Source organism: Anser cygnoides, chromosome 7, assembly GCF_040182565.1.
Source record: "Anser cygnoides isolate HZ-2024a breed goose chromosome 7, Taihu_goose_T2T_genome, whole genome shotgun sequence".
In the NCBI taxonomy this organism is placed as follows: domain Eukaryota; kingdom Metazoa; phylum Chordata; class Aves; order Anseriformes; family Anatidae; genus Anser; species Anser cygnoides.
In genome coordinates this window covers 31,931,119-31,958,204 of record NC_089879.1, presented here as the reverse complement: position 1 = coordinate 31,958,204, position 27,086 = coordinate 31,931,119, and the positions used below count along the sequence as shown (strand labels likewise).

General features: G+C 37.3%; 1 protein-coding gene across 3 annotated transcripts in view; it reads left to right on the top strand.

Annotated features, from left to right (window-relative positions):
• Positions 1–27,086, top strand: part of NRG3 (neuregulin 3) — a 406,747-nt gene that overhangs the window by 281,792 nt on the left and 97,869 nt on the right. For all 3 annotated transcript variants that reach the window (XM_067000739.1, XM_067000738.1, XM_067000737.1), the window contains exon 3: positions 12,960–13,033. In XM_067000739.1, coding sequence (XP_066856840.1) covers positions 12,960–13,033 — 74 coding nt within the window. The remainder of the gene's footprint in view (positions 1–12,959; positions 13,034–27,086) is intronic.

Sequence of the window (27,086 nt, the reverse complement as noted above, 5' to 3'; positions counted from 1 at the left end):
AGGCTTTGTGTTTCTCCAACATCAGCTGCTATGGAGCTTTTCTTTTGCCACCAATCTAACAGGAGAGAGCAGAGTAAACTTAAAAAATAAAATAAAATTAAAATCTAGTTGATTACTAACTGAAGTCACTGCTGTAATGTGAAGAAGGCAGTAGCTTCCTGTCCTCTGTAGGTGTTAAATTTAGATTTACTCAATTGCCCACCAACACTTTTTGTTGACTGGTATGCTATTTATCCATTAATAGGAGAGCTTTAGCTACTAGTTCTATGCAAAATCTACATAATGATGTATACTGATGCCATAATGTCATTACAGTCCGTACAGTTTTCTCTTCGTATGAAATTATACTACCAAGACTTGTTCATAGTTATTCCTGTATAATGGCTGTCAACGTGAAAAAATTGGAGTTTCTCAGCAACTTTAAATATCTCCACAAAATGGCTTGCTTGAATTTTAACAACACTTATTTTCTGGATTCTAAATTATACTTAATATGCTAAGAAGGAATTATTTTCAAAACTGTTTCTATTTGATCTTTGCTAGGCAATTACATTGCATGTCAGATTGTTCTTGTCTATAAAATGAGATGTGTGCTGATCAGATGAAATAAGGAGGTAGCAGAGGCATTTTTATTTCCTGCTATAAAGTGAGAGGACATCATTTGTGTAGACCTTGTCAATAGTTAGGAGTATTTTAACTGGCACCTCCAGAGTGGCTTTGGTGATTCTTTCCAAGCAAGGTGCCAACTCCCATCAGAAATGAAAATCTTGGAAAGCTGGTCTGAATCTGTGTCTGAAGAGACTAGACTGTAAGCATCTCTTGCAACTGAAGTTAAATACCTGTCTGGTCAGAAGAACCACTGTTGGTATAGTCCATCTCAGGGCCTGCTATGAGTGCTTTGGGCAAACACCCAAATGCCATTTTTACAGTGTAGCTCATTTAGGGGTCAGATCCAAATTCAATTTCTAAGCCAGTAGGAGTCCTTACAGTGAGACTGTGCTCCTTACTGGGAGCCAACCTCTCAAATCAAAGGTAGGCTGTGTGTAAGGCGCCCTTGTCTCAAAGTGGTGGGAGTGGGGGGGACCTGTTTTGCCCCTGTCAGCAGTCCAATTTGAGCTCCTATGACCCAGGACTCTGAAGATCAGCCTTACTGATTTCTTTGCTGGCAGTCTGGGCAGACAAGGGTTTTTGAGTCACCTGTACAAGATCACAAGATTTTTTTTCTTGTTTTCTTAAGTGCTAAAGGAAGACTTGTGAGCACATATATTTCTATAGCATTTTTTTTCCCTAGAAACATTCCCCATGTAAAGTCATGCACTAGTAAACCCCTCCAGTTCTCCGTTTGTTATTTCCATGTTAGATCTGAGATTTTGTTTGTTAGATGTGTGCAGAGAGAAAAATAGTATCAAAGACTCCTTACTGTAAGTCATAGATCCAAGAAAGCAGACTTAAATTTGCCTTTACTCTTTAATTAGCTCCTGCCTGCTTAACACTGTAGATGTATAAGATTTTTTTGTTGTTGTTGTAGTTGTTTTTCTGTCCATGAGCTCCTTCTATTGCAGTAGTTGACAGATGACAAACACCTTGCTGAACTGGTGAGAGGATTTGAGTGCTAGTAGAGACACTCTGTCCCTCTGGATAAGGATTGGCTTGATGTGTCCTGGAGCTATTTAAGAGAGTAATCTGTGTCAAGCATTATTCCATATATTACTGGACAAGCGTTTGAGCTTCTAATACATATTTTAAAATTGTCCAAAAATGCATTAGAAACTTTCACTAAAACTTGACAGATGTTTTTGAGTCTGCAGGGCTCAACTTGCATGACTTATTCATGATAATCAATGGATCTGTTGTACTTTTAGCTGGGCTTTAAATGCTTCAGGAATACCATTTCTCTGAGAATACTCAGTTTGGCTCTGTTTTTGAACGGGCTAATAAGAAAACAAAATGAAAAACATATTTGAAAGTTTTTGAAAAAAAGTCCAAGGCTGCTGCTTTTGTTAAGTAGCTGGAAGCAAAAACCTTCAGTTCTGAGCACGTAATACGTGTGGGGAGAAAACTTGGAAAAGAAACACATCCAGCCAATCTCTTTTGCTACGTACTAATGAGTTTGCATCTTTCTCTAGGATTGGCTCACTTATTGTTATAATTGCTGTCCTTAACAAATGGCCACTTGAAGATGAGGTAGGTTTCTACTGAATGCCACGATAGTATCTATAAATCTAATGTCTTTTAGTCCTTCCTTAATTGATTCTGAGACATCTTTTTTTCCTACCTAAGTCCAGCCCTGAAAGATCTTTTCAAGAATAGTTTTGAAGGGCTTCTATAAAGATGGTAATCTTGGGCAGACATAATGTAAAGCAAAGGTCTCATTTTCATTTGTTTTTCAAGTATCGAATGTGGCTTTCATCTGTGCCTTAGCTGCATGAGGCTTTGAATATGGTATGAAATCACTTTCCATTTATTCAAAAGCTTTCTCATAGCTGATGAATGCCATACATAATGAAAGACTATATTCATTTATCATCCATAGTAAATCGTTTATCACACAGCAGAGATATATTGGGGGAAAACTAATCAAAGCTTTTCAGTTTTTCTGCTTGGTTAAATTCAAAATAACAGAGAAGTGATTGCTCAGTTAGTTGGTTAAACATTTTGTTTATTAGATGATATTCCAAGACAGTTTCTCATGCTTTGTGGTTTATGGATTGAAGTCTTTTAAGGAGAAGAGAACATTTCTTTTTTTAATGGTGAAGCATGAACAAGGAAAGGTTGTGATGAATTCTGTCCTTCAAATTAAATTTGAACGATATAGGACAGAGCTAAAATATTCCTTTAAAAAGCAAAAGAGAACGTAAAAATTACAGTTCTGAAGTGCAGTCACTGCCAGGGTTGCTTCTGAAAGGTCCCATTAGACTTGTCCATCTCTACTGATGTTAAACTAGCATTTTCAGATCTTCAACTCATAGTTAGAATTGGCACTAGGGACTCAATTTATGCAGTACAGACTGTAAATTTCCTTATTCCAGCACTAATGTAAGGTAACAAAAGCTAAACATTGAAAAAGTGAAATTCTTAAAATGAGAAATGTTGGTTAAGCCAATTGAAATCTTCCTTGTTTTGAAATATTTTTTTCCAGATACTGATTTTTTTTTTCTCTTTGGAGTAATATTTTTTTTCATCTAAACTTCCATGGTGAAACATATATGTTGCCTGTCCACAGCTGTCTGTCCTAATCAGAGTTGGAAAGTAATGTAAGCACTGTTTACATGGCATTAGAAGTCTGTATGAACTTTTGTTGAGTAAGTGTTATCGCTTGTTCACCTTCTAACATTTGATTTTTATAGAACACAGCTGAAAAAAATAAATAAAAATCTGATACTAAGCAATATTTTCTATTTGGTAAAGGCAAGGAAAATTCTCCTGGGACCATGATGGGGGTGTTTAAGTAAAGACTGGACGTGGTACTTAGGGACATGGTTTAGTGGGTAATATTGGTGGTTGGGGAACTGCTGGATCAGATAATTTGGGAGGTCTTTTCCAACGTTAATGATTCTATCATTTAAACAGGTTTAGTGTAAGGTGATTGTGACCTTGGCCCTGTTAACATTGACGGCATACTCTTGATTATTCTTTCCAGTCGTGTTCCAAATCCAGTTTCATTATGAATACTAGATGTTAGTGCTTCTCAACACACTACTTAAATAAATAAATAAATAAATTGGGGGCGGGTTTCTAATGTTTTGTTTAGTTTTAATTTCAGATGGAAATGTATCTTTGCTCCTCTCATCTTTCTTTACTTCACTGGATATTTCAAGAGCTAAATATTTGGCAATACATCAGAAGATTCCTAGATTTCTTTAACAGATGCATCGTTTTTGGCGTGTAAATGCTGGTCAGTCTTGGCCACTGTGTCTCTTTATTGTGAATGACTGCAGGAGCAGTCTTTCCATGGTGCATATTTCTAGCTTTTTTTTTTTTTTTCAGCACAGTAATGCAGCCCTATCAGATTTGAAATTTTCTCCTACACAATAAACTAGCACTCTGCATTATTAAGCTAAGAATGGAGAAAGATTTCATTTCTGTTGATTACCGACCAAGCCAGATGATACTTGTGATGTCTATTTTCTAGTCATTCCAGTGTGCTCTGGTTTGATGGTTCCTGAATACAGTCTTACTTAAAGACCAGTCTCCAGCTGGAAGGAAATAAAGGTCTTTAAAACCAGAAATTCTGTTGTTAACGTATATGATATATATGACAAATTCTGTTGTATAAAGTATATGATTTAAATCAATGAATTCATCCCAGCTCAATCATAGGTAAACTTTTAATTTGAGGCTACATAGCAAGGTTTGTTACACTTAATAGATGTGGTGGCAGCCAACAGCTGGAGGCTTACATCAGTTAAACTCCATTTGGTGCTGAAGTTAGGCATCTGCCTGTTTTGTATGGATTTCAGTAATTACATAGATTTTGATTGGATAAGCAGCTTGAGTAGGTTCTCTGTAAATCCCAGTGCTTTCTACATACATGACTATAGAGTATTTGAAACATGACTACATTAAAAACTAACTTCAAAGCTGTTTTTCATTCTTGAATCTGATCATTGAAACTAAACTACAGTCATTTGCTAAGTTGTCACTTCAGATTAAGTGTTATGAATATTATGACTTCTATCCAGATATATATCTTATGAAAACAAAAGGAAAAATATTTCTTAAGAGTTTCATTGTCCTTATTATGAGGGTGAAGATAATTTTCATCCACAGGAAAAGCATAAAGCCTGTGTGTTGGTTTGAGATGCTGGCCCTCTGCCTGTGGGTATGTTGCAAGTAAATTTGATACCAAGTTTACTTTTGTTTACTTCTTTTACATCTGGTATACGTTAACCATATATCTCAGGATACAAAAGCTAACCTAAATTTTAAGTCAATGCTATAGTCAAGAAGCACAATGCAACAATTCTGTTTTGTTTTTTTTGTTTTTAATTTTTCATGCAACACGTTCAAATGAAAAAGCTGGTTGTGGGTGACAGGAGAGGGAATGGTTACTTAATTGTTGCCACAGTATCTGGACAGTTTGAATGGCTTTGTCAACACCTCTTGCTATTTTTTATCTCTCTTTCTGACCTACCCTTTATGAAAAATGAAGGATAACCATCCAGAGCAGTAGAGAAATGATAATGTGGTAGTTTCTGCATAACCTTGGTCGAGGCATTTAAATCAAATTCATATAACTTCTTTTTAAATGCTAAAAGCCTCATTTAGTTCAATGGTTCCTACAGAGGATTTAGAGAATTCCAATTTTACTAAAGTATCCTCATTTAGCTTCTCCAAGGCTAAAGGAACCTGAAAGACTGGAGTCAACAACTTAGTTGAAAGTTGTATTATCCAAATCTAGGCAATGACATGGGTTTTTGTAGGTATGACCTTTAAATCTTGATGCCATTTGCAACAAGTGCATAATAGTACTTCCCTATTTCAGAGAAGTGCACTGACAATTTCCAGCCTGAAAAATATAATGAATTATACCAATAAATATGATTTTTAAAAAGTCTGATTCAATTTCTCTATTGAAGTTAGAGTGTTTCAGCTAGCCTGGTTTTAGGGCAAATGATATAGGAAAACTTTTTCACCCTTCCCTGGCTGCCATTTCAATATAATTTCCTTTGTGGTTACTTGCTCTACTTACTTTTAACAATTGCAGGATTTTAAAAGAAAATTGACAGAATGGTGATTTTTTTTTCCGAAGTTGATAATGTCCATTCTGTAAGAATTTTACTATTACTTTACACAATAAAGAACCTTATTTCTTTTTAAAAAGGAAAAGGAAAGTCAGATGCATGCCTAATTTAATCACAACATAGATTGCAAGGTCTTTAAAAAAAATAATAAATGTTCAAACCCTGAATATGAAACCTTTATTATATAGAAAGTTTTATCTCTGGGTGGAAGTTATTCTAGATTCTAGAAGAAATTCTTTAGAATGCAGTTTGTTACTGCTTATGAAACTTAAGAGTATCTTGGCAGGGAACTGAGTTTGTGTTGCTGCTGTAGGTATGAGAGGAATGAGCATAATGCAAATGGAAATCATGTTTAAGAGCAAATCATCAGTGGTATGGCCTTCAGAAAGGATCCTTCAAATGCACACTTCTATTAGTGTGTAAACCACCTTTCCGTCTTTGTGAATGAAAATCACTGAGGAAAAACTGCATTTTTATAATCTAGTTTTACAATCCAGCACTTTGTTTTAGGAAGAGATTAAACTTTATTCAATTACATATGATGTGATGTTAAATAGATCAAGGGAGGAATTAATGAAGGGCAGTTTCCTCTGTTGCCATGGCAGGCTCTTGTAACTGGTTTTGTATCGGGGCTGTCGCCCTTCCTTCTCCCCTCTTCCCTTCTGCACCTCCTGCCGCTCGTGTTACTGAGACCCAACCGCTCGCAGCCCAAGCTCCTGCAGCCCAGCACCCACCTGCGCTCTCACAACCAAGAAAAGCCATGGCTCTTCCTTTAACAGATTGCTTGTAAGTTACTGCACGAACCTTTTATAAGACAATATTGGAAAGGTCATATTAACTTCAAAAAGTCTTTCCATTATGAGACTACAGGAACAAATTAGCCAAGAAAAAAGTGTGGTCTCTGTCAGCACTGCTCCCCATGTGCCCTGTCTGTGGCAATTTCAGAAGTCTGCAATAATGGTTAGCTCACTTTGAGTTAAAATATTACTTCTGCTTTGTATTGCACTACAAACACTGTTGGGTGTTTGTATCACCTGATAACAGTATTAGCTTTCTGAGGTGGTTATTTCACCTGTTCCTGAATGATTAGAACTTGTGATGGAAACTTCTTTGCACCCTGTTGAAGTTGTGTGTTGTTTATTGGGATTTTTTTAGTTGTCAGTTGTCATTATTTTTCTGGATCTATTCTGAGATGAAATAGAATCTCTCTGGTTGTTCTGCTCACAGCATGCATGGGCAGCTGGGCGGTCAGACCCAGTTTGTGTGGCTTTGTGGAGCAGAGAGGAGTCCTGCTGGTCTCCTTCTGGGACGCAACGACTGGCATGGTGGGTGAGGGAAAGGCTGTGAATGTTGTACAGGCAGCTTCAGCAAAGCATTCGGTACTGCTTCCTCCAGCATCCTCCTGGAGGAACTGTCTGCTCGTGGCTCAGAGGGTGCGCTGTTTGCTGGGTAGAGGACTGGCAGGATGGCTGGGCACAGGGCGTCGTCCTGTGTGGGGCTGGGTCAGGTTAGTGGTCCTCAGGGCTTGATGTCGGGGCCAGCAATGTTTGGGGGTTTTGTCAGTGGGCTTGGTAGAGGGATTGAGTGCACCCTCAGCACATTTGCAGTCGGCACCGGGGTGGGCGGAGGTATCAATCTGCTTGTGAGCAGGGGATGCGGATGGGCTGAGTCAAGGGGCCACAGCCAGTTGCATGGGGTTTGGCGAGGCCGGGTCCTGTGCTTGGGTCCTGGTGGCCCTGTGTGGTGCTGGGGCTGCTCAGGCTCGGGGAGGGCTCGTTGCTCCCTGCAGCTGCCTGGGGACTGTGGTGAGGGAGGCACTGGTCTCCCTTCTCAGGCAGTGGGAAGCGGGGAGGCAGCCTCAGGAGGTTTCGACTGGATACTAGGAAGAATTTCTTCATGGAAAAGGTGGTTGGGCATTGGGACGGGCTGCCCAGGGAAGTGGTGAAGTCACCATTCCTGGAGGGTATTGAAGAGACGTGTGGATGCACGTGGACATGTGGGATGTGCTTTGGTGGTGGACTTCGTACTGTTAGGTGATGGTTGGACTTGGTGATCTTAAGGGTATTTTCCAACCTAAACAGTTCTGGTTTTCTATAACAGTCCTTCCTAGAATAGATAATAATCAAGTGATCATTGCATTTCTGGGATGTAGAAAACCTGGGCTTGAGTCTTTCATGCTTCATTTTCACACCAAAAATGGAATGCAGATCTTTTCTCAGGTCAGCGCCTGACCAGCAAACTATTGGTTATTATGAAGGGTTCATTTTCTGTCTGGCTGTAAGCATGGTATCCACTTGAGAAGTACTCTAAATTATGATTCTGTGATAGAATCTGTTGAATCTAGAAAGCCTGTTTTCTGCAGGTAGTGGCATGTTGCACGTGTGCAATGACAAGCTGCCCTGTCTGACCCTCACTGTTGAGATGACCTTTTTTCTTCCCAGTGAACGAAATCTTTGCCTTACAACACACAATAATAAATACAAATTTCCATTGATTACAGTTAAGGTCATTCTAGCTGAAAGCAGAGAAGCCTGTCATTAGCTTACTTGCAGAGCAGAGGACTTATTTTTCATTGTTTATGGCATATTCCAGGCTAAACTCCAGTACAACCCAGTAGCCCATAGAATGTCATGGCTTGCAATATATATTTATTGCATAACTGGTGCTCTAGCCCAGGATAACGTGTATTGCATTCTCTGTGTGTAAACAAATATTGATCAAAATTTGTAAACCGTTGGTATATTTCTTTATCAGGATCTCTGATGCTTCTCTCAGAGAACAAATAAAAGATACAGTATATGCTGTTACGTGGTATCTGGTTTTCAGTACAATAGCTGTTAATAGTGTCATGAGAAAATAATTGACTTACTTTTCGATATTTAAGTGTGAATGTGCTTAAGTAGAGTAGAAAGAAAAAAGAGAAAAGAAAAAAAAAACAGCTTACTACCACAATTGAGAAATGTTCCTCTGCATGTGTTTTCACAGAAAGTATGTTGTGGATGGTTCTGTAAGTGTAACACACAATGAAGCTTGTCTTTGGTGACCTTAAAAATCAGCATATTGGAGAAAGTATATTAGGAAGGGAAGGATGTGAAGAATACATAATAAAATAATCCTGGCTGAATTTGGTAACTATCATTTAGTCATGTACTGGTTGCAAGATTTTTAGTAGCTACAGATCGGCTTTACCTGGGATTCTCTTTTCATACCTCTTTAATTTGAACATAATAATTTAAATCATTCTTAAACTTTTGTTGATAATTTTGGATAATTGCTGAGACAGATACAGTTATTTTGGGAGAAAATCAGAGTGAAAAATAGTGAATTCCCTTTTCATATTTACTTTGCAATGAGTCTTTAATTAATGCTATTTAAAGAGCCTATCGTCACAGTCTGCACTTGAGCACGTGCCCAAGTCTGTTCATAGAGCACAGTGCTTTGGAAGATACCTGACTTCTGGTGTTGGATCAGAGCTTACACAGTGTTTTCAGCTCTTTGCTATAGGGTCCCACATGCAGGTCAGAGCTTTCACTTCACTATGAGCAATGTCTTATCCTAGTTTCATTTACTTTTCTTTTCTAAAGCCATTTCTGATAAACCCTTGCTTGTTATACAATCAAATGATCATTTGTACTTTCATCTATATCAAAGTATTTCTGAAGATTTCCCTGATTGCTCACAGCTTTTTTAATACATGCACAAATATAAATGCGATCCTTTGCACTGCACATGGCAATGTTTAAGGACCTCAACTGGAGTTCTGTGAACTTCTACATCTGACACAACACTGTTGCTTTAATAGTTTTTTATTTGTTTTTCCTCTTAAGAGGCATGATGCCATTTAGCAACATGTACACTTGTCAGGTAATGTGGGCACGACTATCACATCTGCCAATTAAGGAAGGACAGCAACAGCAGATGCTTTAGCAAAGATTATAGGATGCCACAACATGATCAGTTTTTATTGTATTTCAGCATTATAACTGTTATATGTGTATTCTACAAGACTCCAGTCTCACAAGAATTTATTACAAAGATTTAAACTTTGGTGTGATATTGACAGAGCAGGTACTGTTATTACTTGGTGTCTTATGGATTTCAAAAATCATTTGATAATGAAACTAGAGAAATTAGTTTTTATCTTTGTTAAAGCATTAATATCATTTAAAACACAAGGTGTGTATGGCCATGGTAGTTGTTATCTTAGTGTAAAATTACATTTTTATATTAAAAGATTTTATTTATTCTGTGATATATCAGCCACCTCTGTATTCAATTTTGAAAATAACAAAAATAAATTCTTGTTTTGGCATGTTCATTGAAGTGAACAGGTAAGTGAAAATGTTACTTAAGATTCATCCAACTCAGTCAACCAGCTGATTACTGTATGCTTCAGTTTCACACTGTTGGAGACGAGCAGTAGTATGATATAGCCAGGACGGATGTAATAGTTTGATATGACAGCCAGTCACTGTCATTATCTGCAGATTGCATAGCGCAGTTGTAGCAGTGCACAATCCAGTCAGCCACCAGGGATGCTCAGTTTTACAAGGCAGAAGATGTAAATTTGAGGGACTCTGTGATATATTTTGTTCCAACCCATCGCTCTTACAAACTCAGGAAATGAAAGCCATGGAAACACATCTAACTTAGCACTTGTGTGATACTTTACCAATTATGGGAGTCTTGCATCAGATTGTTTTCAAGGCCACCAACTTTATAGGCCTCTACAGTATTTGCAGCTGGTAAAATGTAGCCCTTGTGAACAACATTAAAGGCAAAAGAGAATATTCACAGCTCCAGTTGCTGTTTTTGCCAGACAGGAAAAAATATTTTTCTAAAGTAAAAGACTGGTGTTTGGCTTGGCCCTTGATACAGTTGGTGGGATTGGAATAGAGACCCCCGAGTTCATTGCCTGCCCTGGCAGCTAATAGGAGCAAAGTTTCTCTCCTTCAGTTCTGGCATGAGCAATTAGTTACCAGGGCCATCTGACAGCTGAAACAAATGGTGCAGACTCTTTCTCAGCTGTGAAGTGAGACAGTAAAATATCTGTTTCGTTACATGAGGAGTGGAATGATATGGAAGGACGGCATCAGAGCTGCTGGCTGAGATGGCCCCAGTGGCCGTCAGAGAGGAAGGGAAGGGGCGGCTTCTGCTGTGAGGGTACTTGTAGCATTGCTCTGTGTGGTCCTTCCTGATGGTAGTCACACACACTGAAGTGCATTAAGTACAGCTCTTCTAGGAGCTGTTGCTCTGTGACTCTGTCCTTGCCCGTAGTGGCAAAGCTTTCAGTTGTGGAGTTAGACTAGGTGATGAACCCTGCTACAGCTTGCAGACAAACACTGCAGTACGGAGAGTTTTATGTCTGTAATAGGGCAATAGCAAGTGAGGTGTAGGTATAAATGTCCATCTGAAAGTTAATAGAAAATGCAATGCAGAGAATATTGCCACCCTTGAAGGCTGTTCTTAAGCTTTAAAATGAGGTCTACCAAATTTCCTCAAGAGTGCGAAGAAGAGTTTCTGTTCAATGTGAGACTGCTTCTGATATTTTATAATCCGAGTTAAAAAAAAAAAATAAAAATGCATGCAGCAGTGTGTGAGTACATGAAGACTTCTTCAGTTTTTCTGACTAGTGGCCAGTTTTTAATTCAATATGCTGCATTAAGAAAAAAAAAATATATATATACATATATATATCTTCAGAACGCTTTTTCCTTGACTGACAATTTGAGATCACTGCCATGGGAACCGAATTCATTTTTTTCCCAGTCGATCATTTTATAGATATGCAGGTCCCAATGACAAAGAAGCATTAGGTATCCTTCAGGGAGAAAGGTAAAAAGGGAGGTTTTGAAATAATACCAGTTCTTAAAATCCTTCTCCTACTGTAGATTGTTGGGTCTGATAGGAATTCTTATAACTTACATTTTGCTCACAGAGTTCTTTTTAACCCCTAAATCAGTGCTGGTGAGATGCACTTCTCTCTGAAACATTAATTTGTTAACCCAAAAACATTTTAAAAGGCAACTTTTAGGGGAAGCCTGAGTAGAAACATTGTGAAGGAGCAGAACTTCTGTTCCTGACATTATCATAGAATTCAAGCTACAGTTGTCAATCCTAATGAAGGTACTGATGTTGATTTGAGCATATTGTTTATATGATGTGCAGGAGCTTTGGGAGATATGGAGTCCCTGTTGCTATCATTTATAATTAAAGTGTCCATCACTTTTCTCTGTTAACCTGCTTAACGAATAAATAATTAAAGGCTTTGCTCTGATATGCTTAGTTGAAATGAAAAAGACTTCTGAGAACAGTCCAAATGCAGCAAATGGAATTTCTTCAAAGTAAGAATGCAAGATAAATAACAGTATTAGAATATTAGTCAAAGCAATTTCAGGTTTATTATGGCAGTGAGATATTCTGGTTTATGTGCTTCAAAATTGAATACCACAGATATCTAAGACTGTTCACTTACAAGCACTGTCCGACATTGTCTATCAAGCCTAAACACGTTATCTTTTAAGCACAGTAGGCACTAGTCTTAAAATTAATGGCTGAATAAGTGTTCACTGCATATTCAAACATCCTAAGATGAATGTGTTGTAAATCTCATGTTTGGTAACAGTACAGAAGCTTTATAAAGTTTTGTTTTATCTAATGGGCTTATTTTATTTACGAATATGTCTATTTTATTGAGGGTTTTTCTTTGATCATTTAACTGATATTTAATTGAATTTTAATTTGATATTTAAATAAAGGTTATGCTTAAATGATGTTTCTTTTGATAGTTTCTAAAATAACCAAAAAGGGTTGAGAAGAATTTCTTGAAAGACAAATAATTGTACATGGTCCTGTTGTGTTGGTCACACACTGGAACAGGCTCCCCAGGGACGTAGTCACTGCACCAAGCCTGTCTGAATTTAAAAAGTGATTGGACTGTGCACTTAGTCCCATGGTCTAAACTTTGGGCCGACCTGTGTGGTGCCGAGAGTTGGACTAGATGATCCTTATGGGTCCCTTCCAACTCGGGATATTCTGTGATTCTATGATTCTATGTGTTTTAATTACCTTGCTTCTATAATAGCTCGAATAACTATAAATATTGCAAGTCCCTCACAGCATTGACAGGGAAATTTTCAGTTGATTTTTGCTACCTTGAAATTAACCTTTTTACTATCGCATGCGTATGTTTGTCATTTATCCCCTTTTTCTCAGGTGCAAAGAGGGCTACCAAGGAGTCCGCTGTGACCAATTTTTGCCGAAAACCGACTCAATCTTGTCAGATCCAAGTACGTCAAATGTTTTTCTTATATTTTTATCCCGTGCTGGAGGCTGTTCTTGCTATGCGAGATGACCCTTTGCCTATTGTCAAAAAGTATATTAGGGACCACTGCAGTTGCATGTAGGGACCAGTATTGCTTTTGTAGATTATAACATTTAAAAATAAATAAAAATACATCCATCAATCTCCATGCTAATAAAACATCCTGTTGCAGCAGAGCAGGCCATCAGGGGACTTGATTTCTTATGATGTGGAATGATACTGTCAGTGCTTAAAGCCAAAATATTCGTGTTGCCTCCCTTTGACTCAAGAACAAGTAAAATTACATAATCTAAAAGGAAAACAAGTATAGGCTGCAAAGTGGTTCCTTCAGAGAAAATAAGTGCATATTGTCTGGAATTGCAGAGATGATAATCCCTTTGGAAATAGGTGATGTCTTATTTTAACATTCATTACTTTTCCTTCAGCTTACAAAAAAAGAACAAAACTTTCACTTCTATGAGTGATGTTGCTCTGTATTTGTGGAGTAAAGGTGTGCTTTCCATTTTTAATGTGGAGGGAAAGTAACTTTCTATCACACTGGTCAATATGTGCCAGAATGCCATCTGTATGTATGTTTTCCTACTCCACTGTCTCACTTTTAAAATTCTATTGACTATCAAAAAATATTAGCCAAGATTAATTCCTTGGAAGCAAATCCATTTCCTAATAAATACGGTTCATGTTAAATTTTTAGATGAAGTGACATACAGGAAAGGGTCATATCCATTCTCTTATTTTTGTTCTTATACCTGGAAACTGTAATGTATTCAAGTCTTCTGCTTTTGGGTGCTCTTTAAAATGTCATTTTGTTTGTTTTGTTTCTGTTTTTTGAACAATAATGCTTGTTCTTCCAAGTCTTTTTTGTGCTTTCTGCTTATTTTCTTGTTCTTTTTCATGTGAAAGCCTGTTGCCAAAGATACCTGTTGTTTTGTATTTCTGTATGTTGTATATCCTCCATTATAGTTCACCTTGTATTTGTTTTAGCTTTTCCTTTTTGCTTGACCTTTAACTGTAAAGTTCAGAACCTATAATGAATAGGCATATTTTACCTCTGCCAAGTTGTGTGTGCATGTGTAAACATTGCAATTGTGTATGTGTGAACAAAAAAGGTACTTTGCATCCCAAAATTTGGGGAAAGGAAACTCAATTAGCAACAGGGCAGGGTGGTACCTTTCTTACAGGTTTTTAACATGGAACTCTGGTGGTATCCTCTCTAAGGCAGAGCTGTAGTATTTTACTGAAACTGATGTAGATGCAGTACAAAGCCCAGAAAAAGACTTCTGTGTTAAGATGCATCTAACAAGGCCAAAACCCTACAGTGTTTGCATGCTGCAAACAATATTTTTGTTGATTTTTTGCAGCATTGTGCTGGTTGCACACATTTGTTTGTCTTAACTTGGGAGACACTCTGGTTGGTTTCTGACTGTAGTATTTCCATAAAATTGTTGAGCAGTCTGATTCTGCTCCATAAGCAATGGTTGAGCTGAAATGTCCTTGTTGACAACTTCTGACTACAAAAGGCAATTTAATTTTATTTATTAAGGCTTGCATTTAGAAATATATTATTTGCTTGATGTTGACATAGATCTGGGCACACCTGTGGCCCAAGAACGGTCCTTCTGCCAATATAAATTAAGAAGGTTAATGTGAACCAGGTATTTTCCTAGTCAGTTTTGAAATGTAACTTGTATTTAATTTTCATCTGCATTCAAAGGAGAAAAAGCTTTTGCTCAGGCCTGTTCCTGTGTGTAGGTATGCACATATACTCTTGTTCTAAGCATGACTCTCCTCAAGGTAGATACTATGAATTTTTGGTTGCAACTGGACATTGATAATACCAGCATTTTACTGAAGAGTTAAATCAGTAGAGTATTTACCTGTCTTCCCATGAGAAAAAAATGAACGTCACACTGATGATTAGCACTCCGTAGAGGTCATATTTACTATTTGCATAACCAGAGGACTGTAAAAAGTATTTGACACTATTTTGACACAGTAGTCAAGTGCAACATGATAATCTCCAAAATGTCTGGTGTTGCTTTGCAAAAATTTGTAGCTGAATATGTAGTTTTAGATTACTACACAAGAGAACTGCTGAAGGATAATAAAGGGTGCATTTGGAGGTGGCTTCAGAAAGAAGCAATTTTTCAGATGCAAGCCTCAGTTCCAGAATTTGAACACTCAAATGAGTGCACTTGTGTCGGGACAGCACACAGCCAACACTGGTGTCAGTCACGTTTTATAAGCAAGTCTAGCTCACTTGAGTTTTGTGGGATTGTTTATGATTCTTGGAAGTAAATATGTTCTGAGCTGCCAATGGTAAATCTGATAACAATATTTAACTTTTCTGAAGATTGCGTGCATGAACGATTGAAGCAATATGTTTTCAATCTTGGCTTCCCTGTGATTGTGCAGGTTGCATTTTTAGAGCATTTGCTTGCCATTAAATGGGAAGTGAATCTGAACCACACTCAGAAAATAGCAATATCATCTTAAAATTATTACTATTAAATCTATTTATAGGCTTGAGAGTCTTTTTTTATAATAGCCCTCTAAAACAAACCAAGCTTGTTTTGTGTGGCTTCTGTCTGAGGTTGCATAGGGGCAAATAATGTGGTATGGCTCTGCAGTATTTATTTTATTTTATTTTTTTTATTTTAAAAACACCAGATAAAGTTCTGCTTCATACCTCACTTTATGCCTATATTAGGCACATCTTAACTTTACATCATAGATACAGATACAAATTATGTAACATTTAATATGGATTAATGCATGTTAAATCATGTGCATTTTTGCTTAATTAACCTGAACAGATATTTAAGATACTGTTTCTGGGAAATCTCTTGAAAATACTGGTGGGGTTGCAGAATTTATGAACTGGCATCAGTGATTCAGCGAGTAGCATGAACCTTCTTGCAGTCAGATCCTCACCTGCTACCTTCTTTCAGGTAAAAGTTAGGATCAAAGTAATAGGAAGGCAGATGTAAAACAGAAAGACAGCAATACCAAAACACCCCAAACACAAGATCTTCCAGTGGACCATCAAGCATGGAAACCACCACAGATGTTAACAGGTTTCCTCTTTGACTTAATTTCTCCACTCTTAACCAGGTTTTCTATCCGTAAGCAAAAGAATAAAAAATAACTCAAGTTTTTATTTATATATATAAAACTCAGGTTTGTTAATCCTGGGACATGGGAGAAACCTGCTTAAAGCATGGGAGTAGCAGGGACTCTAACAAAATGAATAATGTGCCAAAAAGGAAAAAACGTTGCATGCTGCATGACAGTACAACTGATGCTCACAGTCACTGTCAAGAAGAAGGAATCTGTCAGTCCTAGTCAGGACAAGCCCGCGAATTATTGTTCACTCATCCTCTCCCTCGCATATGGAGGAAGGACTGACAGGGCAAAAAGGTGAAATAGGACTCGCATGCTGAAAGGAAAAGATAAGAGTATATTTGAAACATTGCTTCGTCTTTCTCCATTTGAGGTAACTTCTCTCCAAAAGCACAGTTCGTGGCAATGGTAGAGCAGTTATATTTTCAACGTTATAAATACAACTTTAAGATGCTTTATAACTTTATATACAAGTCGTTTTTCAGGCATGTGTAGTCCTGTGTGTATCTATAGGATAGGAAACTTGTATACAGCATAAATTGTACAAATGTACTTATGTACTATCCTTTATAGTGTTCTGGAGTAGACCTGCCTGGACCAATGAGTCTTGAAAGGTAAGTTGTATCTAGGCTGCAGATATTCCATTTGATCAATTTTTATATTGAGGCAAAGTGCTACCTTCAAAGCTTTAACTTTTCTTTGCATCTCTTCCAAAGTGGTGAAGAAAGCAATTGAGAATAGGTATGTCATATAGCATTGTGGTTTTTTTTCTTTTGTTTTTACCAAATTCAGTTGAACTTAGCCTTCAACTATTTTATCCCTAACTTAGCACTGCAAGCTATTTCTCATAGGGGAAGAAAAAAGAAAAAAAAAATTATTTTATAAAGTGCAGTATTAATTTTATATTAGACATATTGACACTTGAGTTGTCCTGTATGACCTGAAAAGCTCAAGTGAAGAGGGATCCCCTATCGAAGATCAGGAATGGTATCCAATCCCATTTCAAAATAAATGCATTATTTTCTAAAAATAGAAAATAAGATGGAAGGTTATGAGTTGTTAAGCTATGCTCCTGCTATTGTGGACAGCCCCATCATGTGATTACTTCCACAGGCTGATTATACTTCATTTTTACCACTTACGATCAGTGTGAACTAGCCACTAGAAACAGTTTTTGTATCACCCCTGCTCTGAGGGTTTCATATTCCAGTCAAAATTTGTTCACAGCCAGAACTTGTCCATTATGTTCTTTGTTAAATGTGCACCTTGTTTCTATATTGATACCTTTATCCATCAGTTTCCACAAACAGTCACATTATGCTTTGGGTCTGTCAGTCTGGCTTTTTCAAATGTCAGAAGTCTTGTTCCTATAGAGTTAGCTTTAGCCTGTGGTCATATAATATTCGAACCTTTGCCAGCATGACACAAATCATGTTTCTTTTTGAATCTCATCAAAGACAAACCTGCAAGCTCCATGTCTGGAATTTGGAGTTACTCATTCTTAGATTACTTCTTTATGTAGCAAAGGATCAAAATCCCTCTCCTAGAAGACTCTGGGGCCGTAAATAAGTAAAACAAGTCCAGATAGTTTAAAAATAAAATACTTTTTTTTCCAGAAATGTCTTCAAAGCCTCAAAACCCAAAGACTGTCCACGCCACCCACTTCCCCTCAGCCCCATCTTAATTACTATTTTATGCTATGTATTGATACAATTGCTATTTTTTTGCCTAGACTAGTTTTGCATTTCTTTGGCATGTCTAAGTGGGAAGAGTCCGAGCATGTGTGTATATATATATGCCCATGTTTTCAGCCCATCCGTCCAACTTACTGCCCTGGGTTATTTTACTTAAGAGGCTTTCTGTGAGCAAAGGCTTGGCTTTAGGAAGAGGTCTCTGCCTAGAAGCAGTAGCAGTTATGTTAGTCTTGAAGCTTTATGCTTCAATCTGAGCTTAGCTGCCTTTTTTTCCTTCCCGTTTTGTATTTGTAAGATCATAGGATAACTTAGGTTGAAAGAGAAGTCTGGAGAGCTCGGGAAACTCAGCCTCCTGCCTTAAGCAGAGCTAGCTTTGAAGTTCCTGCTAACTGCACTGGACCCCATGAAGGCAGTCTGCAAAGGGACTGTTACTACATAGAGGACAGTTGCAAAATATTTATAGAATTTCTTCATCTTTTCAAGTCACTTGGATAAGCATGATACTTGAAACTTTTGTCTCTCTTAATGAATGATTAATTTTCTAGAACCTGAATAGTTTATTTAACCTTTCTGATTTTGTCAACATTCTTCTTTCTTCTTTTTTTTTTTTCTTTCTAGGAGCATAGGAGAAAATAAGATTTTTCTGTTGGAAAAAATACAAAGGTTCTGTGTCGGTAGGGGCAGTTATGAATGGAAGACGGAAGATGTGAGGACTGACTAGCCAGAGGTGAATTCGGTGGAGGGCAAGTCCTTCCAAAGCAAGTTTAATATTGGGCTAGTTTGACCCCAGAGGGACCTTTGGAAACATGTATCTAAACCTGAATTGTATCTTTCCTTTGTCTCAAAAAAATAGTTTTTTTTTTTTTTTAAATATATATATATATATATAAAGTTTTTAAGCCTTTCTGCAAAACTCGTTATAGAGGAATTGTTATCCTTTTATTGAGATTAAGACTTCTGTGTTTAAAAAAAAAAAAAATCTTATGGTGGGACCAGCTGCAGACCAACTTTATTTTGTAACAATAGCTGTTGTCTGCACTCTTACTAATGTAATTGCAAAGAAGTGATACATCAACTGCATGTTCACAATAAAAATCATTAATGTTACTATGGCATACTAAGCTTTTAAAAGACAAATAATCAAAAGTTGATATTTTATTGCCTTGTAAAATTCGGTTTTAAGAGCTATGTGATGACAACGGTCAGGTGAATTCCCTGAAAGTGACAAGTCAGTATAAGATCTGTTAGAGCCTATCAAGTGTGTATGACATTTCTTTTAACTATGGTTTCTTTTTTAAGGTTATATAAACAGAGTTCCTCAGTTTAAATGTATCACAAATCAACCTATATTAGTATTGATGCATTAAAAGCTGAAAGAAAGGAAGGAATTGGCTTTATAGAAATAGCAATAAAGGAAAAGAGCAACACAGTCACTTCAGAAGTTTTAATGATTCTTTCTATAGACAAGAAAAGATACATCACATAGAAACATGGTTTAGGGTGTATGAAACCCCAGCAAGGTAAGATCAGAAGGAAAAGATATACTGGGGCAAAGGAGGGACATGCTATTCCTCCTCTTTTATCAAATGTGGGTGGAGACCTCAGGATGCACACTGCAGAAAATGATGTTTTCAGATTGAGTTGTGTTGAAACCATACAATTTTATTGTGTGTGAATAGTATCAATCTTCTTGTTCTGGTTTTTGCTTTAAAGTAGGAACTTAGGCTTTATTCTGCAGAACCAGAATGAAATGCTCAAAAATAGAGGTGCAACATTAACAAAGCATTAGTAAAATGATTTGCCATTGATTAATGGAAACACGAAGGCATTCTTGGTCAGAACATACCAAAAAGTTAAAGCCCAAGATAAATAAGATCATAAATTTGCTACTAATGCAGTAGGCAAAGAAAATCACACGCAAAATCACTGTGAGTTTTGAGAATGTGTTTCATAATATCTCAAAACCCAAATTAAAATGGAGAAGAAACAACTGGAATTAATATTTGTTTCTACAGAGAACTAAACAGTGACTTATACAGAATGTGCAGTACAGATGTTATTTAGTTATTTTATTATGACTTCTACAGAATAGATTTTAAAAATCTAGTTTTGATATTGCTCAACCTTGCATGATGATGATGTTGCTGTTGATTTTTCTCAGAAAGATTCAAGGGGGTTATATATGCTTTCAGTTCCATAATTCAGTTTTAGATGAATTGTTAACCGTTACCAAATTCATAGCTTTGTTTACTCAGTTTTAGCTAAAATAACATTAAAATAAGAAATTACAGAGCTTTGTTTGGAAAAATAGAAAAATTCAGTCTGAATTTGGCCAAAATAATTTTATTAGTTTTAAACAAACAACAATTCTTTATTCATCTCTTGTCCTGGAAGGCAAGATGTTGGCATCTGGTTACTCAACATTCTTTTATTTTCAAAACTTTTAATCTACAGAAATCAGAGCTAAAATTAAAGTACGTCTGTCTTTGCCATGACTTTTTACACCATAGGTGATCTGTAATTCAGCTCGTGAAAACTGCATGTCAGTAGAAATATGTGAAGAGGCAATCAGTGACAGGTAGATGCCATATCATTTACAACAGGAAAAAAAAAAAAGAGAGAACAAGAAAAAAAAAAAAACTTAGTTTTCTACTACTTTTTTAAAAACTGCCTCTATGTGGAATGATGATAATGAAATTGAAAAATCCTATTATTAGAGCACAGAATAAATCCCAAGGAAGACAGAAAATGGAAATATCAAGCAATGCAAATCCCAAACAACAAAAATTTTTAATCACTGTATTTTCATGTAAGCCATAGATGACAGAAATCAAGAAGGAAATTACAGGCACCCCATGCAGAGGAGTTTGAAGGCTCCTTTTCCAAATTACCATTCATCTGTGAAATCTGGGACTTGCATCTAGCTAAAGAATATCTAGGTCTTTGTGCAGTGTTTTTTGCATGTGTATTTTAAGGAAATTTACCCTGTGATGGCAGCAGCAGTAGACTATGGCTTGTTATACAACAGTCAGAGCAGATGGCTGTGAATAGAGGTTACAGTCTTATATAAAGGACAGAGTTGTGAATCGCGCTCTCCCGCTGGCGAGCCTGCTCTTCCACAAGCACCGGGTTCATATTGGTGCGTGAATGAGAGGCGGTGCAGCACATTTGCTAAAGCACCTTCTGAAGTGATGAGACTCTGAAACATCAACTTCTCCTACCTGCTGTTCTTACAAACGTGTTATGATTCCCTTGGCTGTCCCATGTCTAGAGAACCATAACTATGAATTTAGCACAAAGTGCATGTTCTGGGACACTCTGGAACTATCTCATTTAGCCTGTTGGTCTGAATAGCTAGTTTTTCTGGCTTGCATGCTCTTCATACCAAGACCACTTTACTATTGGTGTCAATCTCACATTATTTCAAAAGCACTTCTCTGATTTTGCCTGGACACAGGACACAACTGATCATTTGACTTGAGATCCCATTTACAGTCCTTTTACAGAGGAAAATTCAGCAGTGCAGCAGCCATAGTTCTTCATGCTCAGGGAGAAAAATATGAACAAAGATGGGTCATTGCAAGATGGCACACAAATACTGCACAAAACATGTCAGTGAGTAAACTGAAAAGCATTCATTTCATCGGGTTCTGTCTTTATGAATTAGCTACTCATCTGTCTAAATAGCATTTTGCTTTAGCAATATTGTTTCACTATATCTTGGTGATTTAGTCACACTTCTGATTTTTAAAGATTCACGATTGATTGAGATGGTTTATATTTCATAAAGATGTCCTAGCCTGTTGCAGGAGCTAGTAAAAACACATGGAGAAAAGAGATGGATTTCTCTTATTGGCAACTAATCTCATGCCTCTGAATATACCTGTGTTAAATCTAAGTTTGAATTGAGCATTTTGCCTTCTCCTATGAGTGTTCTGTGTTAAAATGATTCTAGTAAAGAAAACAGTACTGAGTACGCAGATAAACCACAAAGTTATGGGGTGGTTGGTATTCCAATCTGGCCTGGCTGCAGTACAGTTATACCGTACTGTGTCAGTGTCAGCAATAAGCAGCAGGAGGCGAAGCTCTGCCCTGATTCTTACAGGCACAAAGCTGAAGATCGGTCCAACACATGCTAACTACCATGAGAGTAAAAGCGTTAAGGGGCTCACACATGAGAACTAAAGCATCTCCAGGAGGATTTGTGCTGTGTGTCCTGATCTACTTCCCAAATCAAAACTAATGCTTTGTAAGTGTCTCTGCGCTCCAAACTCAACTTCACTCTTTGCATTACGTCTGTACTCTGCTGTGAGGACACTTATTAAGGCAATTATTGTTAGACTTTGCACTTCACTTGGAGCTTCTGTCAGCGTTCAGTCAGCTCATCTGAACAATCTCAGCTCATTAAGGAAAACCTGGAATAAGTGTATCGTGCAATATTAATGCAATAAGTGTTCTGTGTTGCTGTGAATACTTTATGCTTTGAGGGTAGCATGTATATATGTATTTTTCTAGGATGATGGTAATCTTACTGAAAACATTAGGGGTCATCATTATTCTGAGTTTGATTACCACATTGAGGTAGTTATCTTTTTTTTTTTTAATGAAGAAAGATAATTCTGAGGCTCATGAAGGCATTTTCAGGCTGATTTTCTGAGGGCTTCTATAGCAGTCATATTTGGCAAGAGGACGTACAACAGCCATGCTGAGTACAATCTTACTGTGCAAAAGCAGCAGTTTATGAAACTATTCCATGGATCAGGAAGATCAAAAAGGTAAAATCTTGATCTTGTTAAAACTGATAAATATTTTATTTAGTTCTGTGAGGTTATGTCATTGTATTCTGCCTTCCATGTATGACTGCTTTTTTGCTATCATTTTTTGTATTGACCATTAAGGGTTTGAAATTGCCAACTGTGAGGATATGTCCCTGTATTCATTTTCTTCAGTGATAAACTTGATCATGGAAATGATTTCTTAAAGACAAAAACAGATCAGTGCTCTCCCTGGAGAAAAGCGAAGAGCAGATTGTAACAGGCAGTTCTTGATGTGGTGGTTTGCACTGGGGATTTGATTCCCTTCCAACCTTTTCACAGAGCTCTGTGCTCACAGGCTCCTGACTCTGCACTCACTGCCAGTACCAGCTTGCTGTAGGGAAAAAAAGTCCAACCGCTTGCTGCCATCATCAGTCACAGGTTAAGAACGGACCTGGGAGACAAAAAAATTCTCATTTCTTCCATGAGTAGCAGCTTTGACAGTCTAAATCTGAATGGTCTTAAAATAGTACTGAACCACTGAATAACTGAATATAATAGCCAGATGCTGCCTGCCATTGTCCATTTGATTATTTTCAAGTAGTTCTGCCCTTTGTCCTTGTTTTCCTCTCCCTCCCATTCTTCCTATTTTGGCATCTCAGCTGGCTTATCATCATCAAAAAGGAAAGACTTGAGTGTACTACATGTTCTGCTGTTCAAGATACATGTTCTCTCTCTCGTCCTACTTGGCTTAATTTTCTACTCTCTAGTTTCTTCCTTTTTATTTTTTTTTTCCTTCTCTCCTCCTAACTTATATTCTGATGCATCTGCTTATTTCCTTCCCTGATTAAAGGACTTTTTTCCCTTCGGCATCTGAATTACATTTCTGTTAGTGACTCTTCACTCTCTGCTACTCCCTGCTCCCATTCAGTGGTTGCTGCGTGTTCGTGCTGTGACTCCCTTGCACATCCCTACTGCCAGTGGCCTTCACTCCCCCTCTGAAACCAAGGCTCAGCTCCTTGCACTGCTTGGTCTGTTTCCCGTCTTCCAGATGAATGTCTAGATCAAAGATAGCTTTTCATGCGCAATCTGCTCTGTCTCATTTAGGCTTCCCTTTCTTCCATATATGTCATTTGTACTTTTGCCATGTAATAGAATAAAAAATATATAATTTGCAGTTTAATGTCCAAAACATTCTTTGCACATTTACATTGTGCATATGTCCATATTCCACTTTCTTATTTAAGGAGTTGGCTCCAATTATCTCTAAAGATACAGAAAGAGGTTAATACCTGATGCTTATCATGAGAAAATATCCACTGTGTGGGCTGTTTGTGAAAGGCAGTGTCTAAATTTAATGCTTATTTATTTATTTAATTTATAAAACAGACTTTTACTTGAAAAAAGGTTGCATTTGCAGTATTGAAGCTTTTTTATGTGCCTCAACAGTATTTTTACAGGGAAAGCTTTTTCAGCTTCAGGAGAAACAAAAACAAAAAGTTTTGCTTTGATACAGAAAAAAGGGGCCCCAAACTAGCAGAGAATGGAATATTCACCTGTAACAGGTGAAACACAGGTTCAGTCCTTGTTCTGCTTGACCTGATTCTCCTCTCTTCCAGACGAATGCCTAAATCACACCACAGAAAAGTGAGTGAGTCAATGTCTTGTCATGTTTCTTTTCTGGAAGGAAAAGATTAGGCTTTTTCTCCGGTTTCCCAGCCATCTCCAGTGATGAGCTGTTAGACCTAAAATCTGTGTTATGTTAAAACACATATTTTTACAGTACTGCCCTACCCTAGAGATGGCACAGGACAATTTTGCCTTAGCGCTCAGGAATATTGTAAATGATGTGAGGCTTTATAAAACATATGATACTGACCGAGGTCTTGATCCTGCAAAAAACTGTATGCATGCTTATTGTTTCTCACATAAAAGATACTAAACGCTTTTGCAGCATCCAAATTACTTACATTTAATCTGCGGTTTACCTCACAGAATTTGATATTTGTTTGATAGATGATATGTTGAATTTTAATTCTCTTGATTTAATGACTCCTTCCTAAAAGACTTTTGCTATGAAGCTCAACGGCTCTAGGGTAGGAATCTGGCTCCTGCTGGTGGAGGAGCTCCAGCTGAGTGGCTCTGGTTGCAGCTGGCAGGCAAGTCAGGACATGGACAGGTAGCGTCATTTGGAAGGAGTTGCTGGTCTCTGGAGATTAACAGTTGTACTTATAAATATGTATATACATCTTACTAACTTTTGGTCTTATACATTTTAGTTACTGTGTAGGCTTTAAGTATTCCAGTCTGTGTTAGTTATCTTTGAAAGTTTTGGTCATCTATTAATAACATTAATTTGCTGTTTCTATCAGTTTTAAGCAACCCTTTCGGTTAGGTTTTGTTCAGAGTTCAGTAAACAAAGGCTTAAATGCTTTAAAAGCCTTAAGATTTTTTTCCCCTATCTTTACACTTTTTGAGAAAAGATGACGTGTCATGGAAGAAAATTGTGAAATCTTAAGCCATGTTTGTAAATGTCTGAACAATTCCAAGTGAAACAGCTTCTTACCAGTGCAGTGTTCCCATTCTCAGAAAATTATTATTCATTTTATAGGCACTGGAAGCACAATGACTGAAAAATTAAGTCAAACGGTTCAGTATAATTGTAGTGAATGTCTTAATATATACAAGGTGGTGGGACAACATGACTATGTATTTAAGGAAAAGTTAACCAAGATTTTTTTTTATTTTTTATTTTTTAGTTTAGGCCAGAATATACCATTAGAATAATCTAGAATTTTGCTTATTACAGACCAAAGATTATGTCTAATTCTGTAATAATCTTACAAATTTTGCTCGAACATTTAAAAACAGATGGCAGGTTAAATTAGTCTTTTGTTCAGGTTATGTCAATTTAACAAGTTACTGCAAGTTCTGGTGTAGGTTTAGAGTGCAATTAGTTATTCTGGGATAACTGCTTGCTTGTGTGCCGGGTCCCTGCAGATGCGCTGAGGCAAGTCTCCTACCACACCTTTCTAATGTGGCTACTCACAGGAACTTGGTCGGCCTGGCAAATGACAATGTTCTTATAGCTTGGTGATGAAAGGAATTTCCTGAAACTACTCTGGGTTCTACCATGCTACTACATGGAGCAAGGACAGCTGCCTGAATGGGCTCAGTGAGATAGTGAGGTAGCAGTTTTGGACCAAGCGTCTGCTCTCCATGTACCTGCTGCTGTCCCAGTCTGTGCATAATCTACCTACTGTGACAGATGAGTGCAGTCTTGTTCTTCTGAAGTAGCATAGATTTAAGCTTTTCCAGCAGGAGCGTTCAGGAGGGTTACCTTAGCAGTCACTTAGCAGTTTACTTTAAAAGAGAGAATGTGAATCCCTGAACTCAGAGAGATGCTAAGGCTACTACTTGGGTTTGTAAGAAAATAAAAACTTGTTCTTTAATCAAATGTGTAAGGTCATTCCAAGTGTCAGAGGACCATCAAAAAAAGTCTGTGTAGTATAAGATGAAGTCTGTCCATCCGTACTGCACTTTACAGTCTGATGCAGCAGTGCAAACTGACTTTTCCTTGTGGCCAAAGACATGAGCTGAAAGTTCATGATGCAGCCCACGTCAGCTCTTCGGAGATGTCCTGTTAGACCCTGGTTGCTCAGTTTATTCTCTGTTCAAACTAAACAATGAATTGACTGTTTATTAAATAGATAGAAGGGACAGTAAGGCAGCAAGCTGGTAAATGGACAATAGCAAATATTTTCTGAAACACCAGCATTTTTTGACCTTTCATATGTTTCCACAGAGGGTAAAAAAGAAATGGATGGCTTGCTATAAATCTCATCAGTTTTTCATTCCTTGTAGCTGTGGAATTTGCAGTCATCAGTAATTCCAAATTGGATGCCTGTTGAGCTGAGCATATCAGGGCTTTTCTACAGTTCTGTAGAAATAATCTGCACATTTGTTTTCAGAATTTATTCCTTAAAGACAATGCTACATGTAAAAAAGGAAAACTATTACCTGACAATTATGTGTCACAGTGTTGTACAAGTAGAACTTTCAGAATTTGGACTCTGTTTATAAACCAATATTTGCTCTTGAATTTTTTATTTTTTTTTTTTACAAAACAGTGTTTTCCTGCTCACTCCAAAATATAAAAAATAGGATGCATGGCATATTCATAATACTTGATAGTTACCATTTCTGTGACAAAGGGACAATGCTACTACATGAGTTTGTAGGCAGAAGAATAGCAAGTTGGACCCAGTTGGGATGATGATAAGGACTCTGACATTTTCTTAAATACCAGAAACTATAATATTTGTTGCTAAATGTAGAGATGCATCTCTACAACTTCTGCAAATTCTTCAGGAGCCTGGGGAGATTGTGAAAGTCCATTTCAGTTGGATCTCATTTTTTGAACTCTCTGTGCCTTTGAAGGTACATT